At 43.1% G+C, this 12486-nt stretch overlaps 1 protein-coding gene across 1 annotated transcript in view; it reads left to right on the forward strand.

The window, feature by feature from the left end:
• The window catches only part of STK38 (serine/threonine kinase 38), a 16399-nt gene extending 7271 nt beyond the window's left edge, over positions 1 to 9128 (forward strand). Inside the window, exons 7-15 of the mRNA XM_009290597.2 lie at positions 623 to 777; positions 1908 to 2010; positions 2968 to 3029; positions 3578 to 3695; positions 3893 to 4016; positions 4760 to 4855; positions 5111 to 5205; positions 5798 to 6401; positions 6465 to 9128. Of these exons, the coding sequence (XP_009288872.1) occupies positions 623 to 777; positions 1908 to 2010; positions 2968 to 3029; positions 3578 to 3695; positions 3893 to 4016; positions 4760 to 4855; positions 5111 to 5205; positions 5798 to 5928 (884 nt within the window). The 3' untranslated portion in view covers positions 5929 to 6401; positions 6465 to 9128. The remainder of the gene's footprint in view (positions 1 to 622; positions 778 to 1907; positions 2011 to 2967; positions 3030 to 3577; positions 3696 to 3892; positions 4017 to 4759; positions 4856 to 5110; positions 5206 to 5797; positions 6402 to 6464) is intronic.
• The last annotated feature ends 3358 nt before the right edge of the window (positions 9129 to 12486 follow it).

Here is a 12486-nt window from a genome sequence, read left to right on the forward strand (position 1 = left end):
CCCCCCGGCCAACTCCCCCCAGTTTCTGTACTGGGCATGACGTCCCATGGTATGGAATGTCCCTCTGGCCAGTTGGGGTCAGCTGTCCTGGCTGTGCCCCCTCCCAGCTTCTTGTGCACCCCCAGCCTGCTCAGTCGGTAGAGCACGGGAAGCTGAACAGTCCTTGACTAGTGCAAGCACTGCTCAGCAACAACTAAACCATCGGTGCGTTACCAACGTCGTTCTCCTCCTACACCCGACACACAGCGCTGTACCGGCTACTGGGAGGAAAATTAACTCTCTCCCTGCCGAAACCAGGACAGATGTGTAGTGAAGAGCAGCAGTCTGTAGCTGACTCCTAAGGGATGTTTCTGTACTGCTATTTCATCTTCATGCTATTTAGCTGTCTCAGTAAATTTAATGCAACTACAGTACAAGTCTTTCCGCATACAGTGATACAAGGGGAAATACAAGAGTTTGTCACAGAGGTGCTGGGGAACTCTGTCACTTTATATGAAATCAATTTAGATTTCCTGAGGTTTTAAATAGCTTTAGTTCTCTTCTTTGCAAATGTCTTCAGAATTAGCGAGAGTGGAGTTTGTGTGTTTGTATTTACCTCTGCTGTTTGTGGGGTGGCTTCTAGGTGATATGATGACGCTGTTGATGAAAAAGGACACTCTAACAGAAGAAGAGACACAGTTCTATATAGCTGAGACCGTGCTAGCCATTGATTCTATTCATCAGCTGGGCTTTATCCATCGAGACATAAAACCAGACAACCTTCTTCTGGATAGCAAGGTATGTACTAACCACTGGCTGGGTAGTAGTAAATAGGTCTCGTAACCTTTAATATTGACCTGAACTAGCGTTGACAGTTGTGAAAGAAGACGGCGCTGCTTTCTCAGCCCTGTTCCTTCTAGCTTTTGAGGGCATCTGCCGTATTGCTGGGGGAAAAAAACCCAAGCCAAGACAGACCTCTCCTCCACCTCCAGCTGTATTCATACCTCACTTACGAGCTCTCTTCTGACAGTTGTTTCAGCTATTTTTGGTTATTTCAGCTGCAATTTAAAACGCACAGTTTCAGTTCTCCCCGCTTAGTCAAAGACGTTTCCTTTGGGTCTCACATCTGTTACGCTCACGCTTGCCAGCTATTGGGTAGACGATGATATCAAATGTGAGGGATGGAGCTGTTCCATTCGCGAGACTGCGAACTGAGACGTTATCTCCCTCGGAATCAGGATGTATTTCTGAAGGCCGGCCAGGCTACCCGATTGCTCCTAGACGGTTATTGGAGGCAGCGTGCGGAAAGCTTGGTTGTGTCACTGCCTCCTACTGCTCCCTACAAGTTTGCTTAAAATTTTAGCTTGTTTGGAAAAAGTTTGCTAACAGTAAATACTTTACCACCAGCCAGCTAATAATGCGCTGTTGGAATTACTGATGTAATTCAGTATGTCTACACCTAGATATAGATAAATTTAGAACTTTGAAAAGTACGTACATTTTAGATATACATCTAAAAATTGTGCATAGTCGGTGTGGTCGCATGTTATGCACTAGGACAGATCCAATCCGTTAATTTAAGGTGTTTCTCCTTGTGTCTTGGGGTCAACGCACAATCCAGGGACTACAGCTCCCTCTGGAGATGTTTCCTTTCACTCTGAAGCGGTCCGGAGCTTGCAGGAGCAGAGGTTTCTTGAAGTAAATAGCTCCTGGGCTTTCTCTGCGTAGTAGTGATGAAAGTATCAATAGCTTGATTCTGTGTACGCATCCAGTCTTAGGCTAAAACAAGGAACGCAAAAAGAGCGCATCTATTTATTATACAAAATAAAGGGAAGGGAAGAAGTAGAAAACTTTATTTGCTGTGATAATGTCTCATACTGGTTTTGTATTTTGTTTTTGTTGGGTTTTTTTTGTTTGTTTGTTTCTAGGGCCACGTAAAACTCTCAGATTTTGGTCTGTGTACTGGACTAAAGAAAGCCCACAGAACAGAATTTTATAGAAACTTGAACCATAGTCTTCCTAGTGACTTCAGTAAGTTATTTGGCTTCAGAAGGGTATCTGTGTGCTTGCTGTCGGTGCCTGATACAACTCATTTCAATGTGAGGTTAAAAGGCTGCAGAGGGGGGGTCGAATAATCAACACTGCATCATGAGGTGTAATTTTGATTTTCTGTAGACCTTACTTATAAAAATAACTTTAGTTACTTCAATGTACATAAACATCTTCGTTTCTAGAAGTTTGTCTTTGAAATAGACTCTTCTGTAGCCTTTCTTTGCCTGTGTAATAAACCTCGAATGAAACCTCAGTGTGACTTGGTAGATGCTAGCTGTATCTCACGTGTTATTTAAATTAGTAAGTGAGCACACGGTCTCTTTGAATATTCAGTAATTTTCTCAAGGGGAATAACTTTGATCACGGAGTTAAAAAGACACTGAAAGCATGGATCGCTAATGAAAGGCTTTATGAAATTTTGTCAATATTACAGAGGTTTGGAAGTTGCTGATAGGTTTAGGGTATTGACAGATGTGCTCTTTGCAACCGTCTGTACCGGTGGAAGAGGTTACATCCCTCGCTTTGCTCTTCAGCGTCAGCTGCCGCTGCCTGCTAGAGGCCGCTGACCGCTCTGATCTGCCGTCGCAGGCACCCCTTCGATTGCGCCAGGTAAACGGAGCAAGGCAAGGCTGAGGCAGGTTAACTAGTTCATCCCTGCTGATGTGGCTTATCTTCAGCGAGGTGAATTAAGGTGTGCCTCCACAAATAGCTCCAGCTTCACTGTGGTGGTAAATTTTGGCCGTAGGGGGCCGGTGACGAGCACCTGGGGACTGTAACCTCTTACCAGGACAGCTGAATACGAAATGGGCTGTCCGTCCAGGCCCTGGCTACCTTTTCTGATGTCGTAAAGGAGGTTTTTAGTGTAATGGTTTTGGGATAAAAATGTATGTTGGGTGACCAGTAGGATGCGGTCACATACATTCCAATCTCCTCTAGCTTTCCAGAACATGAATTCCAAAAGGAAAGCAGAGACTTGGAAGAGAAACAGACGGCAGTTGGTAAGTACGTTTCACCTGCTTGGAAATGTTCTCCGCTGAGCCGTTGCGTTCCAATGGCACGCGTATTTAAATGACAGGCATTAATCCATTTTGGGGTTCTGAACAATGCTGAAATAAAAAGATTCGTGCTTTTTCTTTTAAAAAGAGGAATGACTCTAGTTTGTCCTTCATCCATCTGCTGAACAGCTGGTGCCATATGTGCCTGAGATAGCACTGCTGTAATTATTTACATTGATGTCTGATGCCTCCCAGCTAAAACTAACTGTTCTTGCCACTTTCAATATAACAAAGGGCTAATGACCCATTCCAAGGTGTCTACATAGACAGTGGTACCTTTCCCCATTTCCCCGACGGTATTTTAAGACTCTCTCACGTGAACGTGTCGATTTTGTCTCTACATATTTTGAAATAAAGGCTTTAAACAACTTTGCTAAAGGATCTTGGAGACAATCTGGTGTCTTCCTCAAAATAACCGTTGTTGCCTAAGTTCTCGCTTCCATATCAGGCAGTTTTCTCTAAAGATGCATAACTGCTGGTATTTGTTCCAGGCTTTTTCTACTGTGGGTACTCCGGATTACATTGCCCCTGAAGTTTTCATGCAGACCGGCTACAACAAACTTTGCGACTGGTGGTCGCTTGGGGTCATCATGTACGAGATGTTGATTGGTAAGAAACAGGCAGCGCACAGGTTTTAAGCAGGAATTGTGGCGTAGGACATCAGCTGTATTCGTGTGCTTGGGGTCAGGTTCCCAAAGCATCCACTCCTTGCGTGGTTTGCGAGGTTTGTTCTGGTGCACTGTAGACTTCAGTAACTACAGGAACTATTTTTGCTTTATACAAGATTGTATTTTCTTTCTTTCCAGGTTATCCACCGTTCTGTTCTGAGACTCCTCAAGAGACATACAAGAAAGTAATGAATTGGAAAGAGACTCTCACATTTCCTCCAGAAGTTCCAATATCTGATAAAGCAAAGGATCTTATTTTAAGGTGCCAACCATATGGTTTGCCAGTTAATATAGTAGTAATTTTCTTGCCTTGCAAACTGTACTATGTACCTCTCATAGGTTGTTTCACATGAAAAAAACCTGATGCTTGTGACAGCTACATACTCTGTTATGCACGTGCATCAAATGCTGAACTCCCTTGTCAAATACATTTGTCTCTCAGAGGTCATCTAGTGGAGCCCTGACTGACTAACTATACTAAAAAGGAGCTCCCATGTAAGCGCTGCTAGTCTGGCAAAATATGAATCTTTCTGCTCTTTATTTTGTCTGTGAGCTTCTCGTGGAAGCAACTTTAATCTTTTTGCCAGAGCTAGCTTCTTACAATGGCACTGGGTTTGACACTGTACGCACTGGAGCATACAAACATACTCCAGCGCGTGCTGACTCTTGCTCTTTCATTTATATTTTCAATCGCTTATCTATTTTCAGGACAGAAATATAAATGTCTAGCTTTTCAGGCTTTATATGTTCTCCTGCTCTACGCTGGTCCTGAAATAGAAAGGGCACATTATCCCGTTGTGAAAGAATACCACATCTTAATTGTAGCATTCGACGTGACATTCCTAAGCATAACTTTGTGTGTTGGTTTTGCAGTGGGAGTTCTTGACCTTCTCCGTTTATATGTTAAGGAACCGTAGTAGTACCAGTTCAGAAAGCCGTTCCACTTCTGGATGGAATGCTTTCGTTTTCATTCTTCCTTCATTTTCATTCTTCCTTCCATCCCAGATTTTGCTGTGAATGGGAGCACAGAATTGGTGCATCTGGTGTGGAGGAAATAAAGAGTAACCCGTTCTTTGAAGGGGTTGATTGGGAGCATATCAGGTAAGATGCGTTGCAGAAAAGCAAGCTGCTCTTCTCTGTGGACTGTTTAAAGCTAGTCCTGCTCAACAGAAGTGAGCAGCTTGACTGGCATTTATTACCTCCAGGTGTGGGTGAGAGTGTTTTGTTCCTTATCTGAAGCTTGCTAAGGTCTAGGTACCTTCAGTCTTTGATTCTGTTAAGAAATGGAAAGTGGCTGGATCCTGCTTTCTTCTGCCTTTGAAATCCTAATGCTGAAATGCGATCTCTTCTTGGCAGAGAGAGACCTGCTGCAATTTCAATAGAAATTAAAAGCATCGATGATACCTCAAACTTTGATGAATTTCCAGAATCTGATATCCTTAAACCAACAGGTAAATGCTTTGATTCTGCATGTAAACAATCCTTCCTCTTCTCCAGTAGAACAACGTAACTTTCCTGTCAATCAGGGAAAGGCTCTTACTAGATGCTGGTTTTTTATCATGCTCAAATTGTTAGCTTGGTAGTCTTGCGGTGCAGGGGTGTGCAAGCTGTAATTTGGGTTTCAGGAGATGGGATGCAGACTTGTGAATGACGAGGGAGCTGCTTGAGGAGGGGCATCTCTAAGAGGCAGCAGAGCTCCCAGCAAGTTCAAATCTCAGCGGGACCCGTGAGCCCAACACTGCGAGTACCTCTTGGTGTTGGCTAATTCCTGCTACCACGTCTAACGCTTAGTTTAGGGGGTAGGGAGAGGGTGGGACAGAAGGGGACGATCTGCTTTGGTGTAGATCTCTAAAGGATCTTTGTATTTACGTGTCGGAGCACGTTCACGCATTTGCTCCCTGGAGTTGAAGAATGAAACGGAATGCCTAGATTTATGATATTTATTTCTTTAGAAGCATTCTCCCCTCTTCCACATCCAGTGTTTTGTATGAAAATAAACTTTGCAGTCTTCAAAGGGTAATTTTATTTTTCTCTTCTCATCAGTGGCAACAAGCAATCATCCAGAGACTGACTACAAGAACAAAGACTGGGTTTTTATCAATTACACCTACAAGCGTTTTGAAGGTCTGACAGCCCGAGGAGCAATACCATCCTATATGAAAGCAGGAAAGTAATAAATCTTTACCTGGGACAACTTCTGAGCCGTGGAATTCTGTTCCTGTACTTTGGGTTTATACCCATAAAAGAACTTTTTCTTTTTTTAAAGAAAACTTGAGGGCTACCAACTCTTAGAGAGGACTTCAGGACCCTGTTTTGTTACACGCCCTGGTTGTTACTAAGGATTTTTTCTTTCTGCGCCATTGAAAAATTCCACAAAATGTTTGCAACATCTCTGCTGCAAGCACGTTTTGCTGCTTCAGGAGCAAGAGTTTTTCTTTTTAAATTCTTTGCCAGATTGTACAGTCCATCGGGAGATGAGAGCAAGCCTTCACTTTGACATGGCAAAGCGCGTGATGTTTATGTGGGCTGTTTCGCCAGCCCTGCATTAAGTGACAAACTGAATCTGCCAATTCTGCCAGCACTGTTTTCCCAGTGGCTAAGGACTTCAGTACAGAGGAAACAAAGCAATAATTAAAGCTTGAGATAGGTTACTGGAGAGTTGTCTATCTAGTAGAAGGACACAACTTGTATTGCCTTAACCTTGAGATAGACAACTCTCCAGTAACCTATCTAGTAGAAGGACACAACTTGTATTGCCTTAACCTTAGTTTGTAGTGCTATTTTTTTATAATGCTACTTGGAAGCCTCTTTAATAGCATTTCTCAACTCTGTTGCAGTGGCCTCCAGTTGCGGTGCACTTTACTTCTGGTACTAAGACAGTGACCCTCAAGCCATTTAATATTTTTTCTAAATTAAAAAACTGTGCAACGCTTTTTCTTTTCTAGATGGTCATAGGAGAAACAGGCCACTTCCTCCAGCGCCAACAGGTTTTCAGTTACTGTATGAAAGGATGGATCTATAAACAATGCAGGTAATAAAAACTACAGCTGGTAACGCAGGTGGATCTGGAATTAGAGCAGAGAGGGAGGGAAATCCATTTAACCTGATCATTGGTGGGCATCTTGCGTACAGTCGGTCAGCTGTGAGGCTTCCCGTTCCTGCTGCTGCCATCTTTTGGCCACTTCAAAGATCTGCTGCACGTTCATCGCTTTAAAGACGAAACCATCTTTTGTGGCCTTCTTTGCTCTTGGTTTTGAGCAGAACAGTATCAGATTCTTCCGTGAATCTTGACGACAGAGGCCTCCCTGGCTTTTCCTTACAGAGCTCCTCTTGCTGTCATGGCTGAACCATCTGTCCCTGTAGTCTTCCAAAGAGACGGTGCCTCACGAGGTCACTTTTGGGGCAGTGGAACCCACCGTGTCCACCCTTTGATTATTGCCTAATATAATTTATAAAAGTACATTCAGTTACGATCAGGATGCTCTCCAGGAGAGCCCCAAAGTGCCTTTCCTTGCCTAAGCATCTCTCAGAACATGACTGCATTTTGGGAGGGAGGATTCTGCCTCAGCTGAGCTTTTGGTAATTCCTTTTTATAATCACGAGCTCCACTTTGCACCCGTTTTGTAGTTAACTCTGCGCTTCCAGGGGCAGGTGGCATTAACCTTTGGGCCTGCCTGGTATGAGTCTTTAATTTGCAATTAGGTTTTTTAAAATAATAAATGTGATGAGGTTTCTAAAAGCATGTATCGATTTGAACTGTCTTGGATTCTTGCAAACTTTTATTGGTGCTGAACACTAGCTACATAGCACAGACAGAAAAAAAAAAAAGCTGTTTAGAAACAAAGCTAGAGCAGTGTTTCAAAGTAAAAGGAAGGCTTTCGGTTATATTTAGTCCTAACTTTCTAGATTAGGAAATGAAAGAAAATGAGTTTGTAGTGAAACTTTTTTTTTTAATAGGTGCTCTTAGGGAATTTTAACCTAGATGTCTTTTGAACCGAGTGCCATCGTAAAGGACTGATTGCGGGATTGACCCGTACGTAGCTAAAACTGGGTGATAGTTCGTTAGCATCCTCTCCCTAACCACCCCTTGTGCTTTCTGCATGTGTCCTAGGAGTTCAATGAATTGCCATAAGCAGTTTAGATACCAGTTGGATCCTACAAAGCTGAAATGCAAAAACAGCCTTAATTAGAAGTACCAGGATCACTGTAGTCAGTAGGGCTTACTCAGATGAATAAGGGCTAACTGAAGTAATCATCTATAGGGCCAGGCTTTTTACCAACTAGTCAGTAATATCACCTTCTGCTCCCTTTTTTATGAAGGACAGATGCCAACTTCTCAAATTGCTCTATCTCCTTATCCTGCAGTTTCTTCTAGCCATTTGAAAATGTTGCCTTATAAACCATTGGAAAACTACGAGGTATTAATATCAAAACATTTTTTTAAAAATTCCTAACAGCTTAGTTACTGCCTTAAAATTAAAAAAAAAAAATAAATAAAAATTCTTTAAAGCTGCTGTGGATTAGGACTAAATGATTTTGAGTAGCTGCATTATTAGCCCTTTACTAAAAGGGACTGGCATTTTTATTTATAAATACCAAAGATGAAGAAGCTATACAAGTGTACATTGTGATAACTTGCTGTGGAAAAAACCACCCCTATATAATAATATGTACTGTGCATTTTTAAAGCATGTGTTTCAGAGTGTTCTGAAACCTCAGACTGTTCGCTTCTCGAGTTAAAGGCGAAGTTTTTCAAAGGCACAAGGGGCAGTTGGGTACCTCGTTCCCGTTGTCTTTCAGCAGAAGTTGGATGTCTGAAGAGAGGCCTCTTGGACACACCTTTCCGGCAGTAGGTTTTGTATCCCAGTTGCAGCGTAAGCCTGCTGCCCGTTACAGTTGTTCACCAACACTAGGGGGGAAAAAAAAATACAGCGTCGTCTTTCCAGGATCCGTACTTCACTACTAACAGATTGAGAGTTTCGTATGCCTGTTCCATCTCCCATGTTAGCCAAACACTTTCCTTAGCTGCTGGCTTGTCTATTGAGGTGGTATGTACCTTTTAGCTCTTTTTTTTTTTAAGCTGCGAGGAGTTGCTGGACTTCTAGGAGTAATTCCAATCTGAATTTCCAATGGATCTGAACATGAGTTACGTTGCCAGTTCATCTCTGTATCATGCCTAGCACAAAACTGCACTAAGTGTTTGCCCTGACTCTGCCTTAACTTGTAAGTTGAAAAAGTGTTCTGTAAATATTTAAAAGCTGTTACTAAATTGCACTGTAAAATTTGGCAGGTGTATTGTGTGTTGCTGGGGGAGCCAACTTTTTATGGAGCGATCTTTGTGTTGTGTTGTGTAAATAAAACCCTCTTAGTAAACAACAATTTTGCTAGCATGTTCTGTTTTTACAAACTGGCATCTCTCAGGTTGGTTTTTTTCAGACTTGAAACTAATTTTAGAATCAACTGCTTGGGTATGAGAACGCAGTGGTAACTCACGGGCTGAAGCCCACATTTCCAACAGATGCAGAGCAGGCATGAAGAAACGAGCACCCTGCTGAAGGTGAAAGACAGCGCTGGTCTTCAGAAGAATTAAACCTTTCTGGCAGAACGCGCCTGGCCTCCTGGCAGGGGTGGATGACCCCGGCCTTACTCGTGCCTAGATGTCTGCATTGTGTAAATGTCACTTCAGTTTACCAACTTCAGGGCAAGCTCTTTTTAATCTTTTCCCCTTTCTATTTTTAAAAGGGATAATAGGCATTGGAAGCAAAGCTTCGACCCTTCATTTTTTTTTTTCTACCAGTTTGTAACACGCCAAAATCAACTTGCAGTTCTTATTTCGCTTCACATTCGCAACAGCTCCACTTGTGAGTACAAGTTCCTGTTATCACTTCAGTAATTCTACTGAATTCCACCTTGTTCGAACTCTTAACGCCTTTCTCAAGCTTCATCAAGAAAACCCTTGAAATACATCGAACGCTGAAGATGGAAATAAAAGCCAGACCTGCTCCGAAGCTGTTTTCTTCCAAAGACAGAAGCGGAGAGCCTCTTTCGCAGCATACTAACCCAAAATAGCACTCGGGCCCGTTACAGATGCTGCATGTTTTGTGGGTTACGTAGTGTTATCTCATACCTGTGCTATGTGCTGCTTTTAGAACATCGCTGCAGTGAGCTGGTAAACTCAGAGGTCCTCTCAGCACCCGTGGTAGCAGCGCTTCTGTGCAGCTGCTGCACAAGGTCCCTGCCAAATCACCCGGGCTCTGACACGAGACTACTTCTAGGACTTTGGGGTCCCAAGCCACACTTACTTTATGAAGTAGGGAAACAAAACCTTCTAGCAATCTATCCCCTGCCCATTCGTCTACTCCACATTTAAAACAGTTTTTAAAAGAGCCAAACAAGCCGCATATAATTTATACTTTAATACAGAAAAGAAACCGTACATCTGTAGTTCATACACACCACAGGTAACACTTCAGTATATCCAGAATAAGACAAAACTTGACCTTGTACATGAACGGTATGTGACCAAGAGAGGAGGAAAAGCAAATGCACACTTTTTCAACTTTAGTGTTCTAAGGGAACTCGCACTGCTAAAAAAAAAAAAAAAATAAAATCCAAAATTCATCTTTAATTACTTGGAAGAGCCAATTAAGTACAGTGGTTTTCTGGAGTGATAAAAACTGCCTGGAAATCACAGAAGCTGGATACCTCCATCCCATGCTGAAGGTCCAAACTGATTACGCAGGGTACCAACACGTTCCTACGAGGCATCGACAGTCTTTAAACCTCAGGCAATGGCCTGTTGCAGCTAAGTGCCTGGGGCCACTATTTCTAATCAACTGGCTGAATCCTTCAAGAGGCCTAGCTGACACTCGGCTGAGGGACAGACGCTGGGGGGGGCTGTTTTGGCTGAACACGGTACTTAGCTGTCAGATCCCGCAAGCTGCTGTCGATGGCAGATGCTCGGCGTCTGATGCCTTGACACAGTCCTGCAGGGTAGCGCTCAACGACATGCACGTACAAGTCCTTAGAGCAGAACACGTGTAAACTCCAATTCCAAGTCAGCTGGTCAATACCAATACACGTTCACTTAAAATTTACACTGCTGTAAAAATAAATACACACCCCAAAAAAAAAAAAAAAATCCATAGGGCCTGGGGACAAGCTCCATCATTGCTGGGGGGACAGTCTCACCACTGCCTTTGCTTGACTTTTGGGAACGGCTCGTTACCAAGGCAAGTAACGGGTTTGGTCTGGCCCTTAGCCGGAAGGTGAATGGTCCATATGTCTTCCTTTCTCTACTACAAAAATAGAAATTCATCTAGAGCAATGATGGAAAGTGATTGCACGCCATCTCTGTGCAGGTTCTGAAGGACACTTCTCTATACTGATCCAATGACACGCAGGGAGGATTTTTCAAAAGTAGTCAGGCGGACCCGGGCATCTGAACCCCTGGGACGCTCAGGAGGTCCTGAAGCGCTTTTGGAAATCTTCCCATAGGCACTTATAAAAGGAAGAAATCTATTTGCTGCGCTTAGGAAAGAAGGTAAGAACAGAAACGCTGCAAAGAATGGAACCTGTATCCATACAAACGGGAACTAAATATATCAGCAGGTGTATCTGCCTCGGCAGAGATTTTGTTACTCGTAACTAAAACGACACTCATAAACCTTTAGGAAAATTTGTGCTTGATATTGTCATGTTACTAACACTGAAAAAAACATCCTTAGCAGCAAACAGTAACAGCAATCTTCAACGCTAAGTCTACCATACGCTTTGCAGACAGACAGAGAATAACAAAACTTTGCTTGACGATGCAACCCTGACAACAAAGGATTAAACCTTCTAGGGGCAGACCGATACCTACTTCTATTTTGAAGTATGACCAGGTAATTCAACGCGTCAGTGGTACAGGGTTCAACAGCAGTCAATTGCAAGAGCAGAACTGACCTGAACTTAACAACTTTGCAAGGGAGCTCTCTCCCTCTCTCTGTTTTTGGATGGGTTCCAGCTCTTCTTTGCACCAGCACCATGTTTCAGTACTCTGCTCTGGGTACCTAAAACCTCTACACAGCCATCAGAAATGATGGCTTTGTAAGGCAGGCCCCTTCTGGTGGATGCGCAGCTCCGTTGTGGCACCACTGAACTAGCGGCGCGCTAATCGGGGGGTTAAGCAAGCCTACCGGGAACTCCATACTGCAGGAACAGGACCAGCTAGGCTCTAATATAACTAACCGAGCTAAACCAGCTTGGAGTGTGTCTCTACTTACAGTCACAGCTTTGTTGGCCCTGAATCCAAAATGAACAGAGCCTTAACCACAGACTAGGATAATGTATTCAGAGCAGCAAAGGAGAGTTGTTCCCAGGTACGTGTATTTTTCTCTACTGAAGGCTGGTTTACTATTAGTATTTCTTACCGGCCTGACAGCAAAATGGTTCAGTCAGTTCCAAACTGGGAAGAAAATAGCTGGCCTTTTAAAGCTGCAACAGTAGAGTGCTCCTTGGAGAGTCTACAGAAATTTTGACTGCCTAAGGTTGATGAGACCAAGGATTTTACTCAGGTATTAAACTGTCTGTACTGGGAGCTCCTCCACTGGCTTTTTTTGTCTTAGCAGGAGGATGGAGGAGACAAATTAAAGTCTTTAGCATGCACAGTCACCTCTAGAAAGCTTCTTACATCTATTAGGCTACTAAACAGATTTACTTTGTTGGTAAAGTATCAACTACAGTTGGTA

This window comes from Aptenodytes forsteri, unplaced genomic scaffold (genome assembly GCF_000699145.1).
Source record: "Aptenodytes forsteri isolate BGI_AS27 unplaced genomic scaffold, ASM69914v1 Scaffold285, whole genome shotgun sequence".
Classification (NCBI taxonomy): Eukaryota; Metazoa; Chordata; class Aves; order Sphenisciformes; family Spheniscidae; genus Aptenodytes; species Aptenodytes forsteri.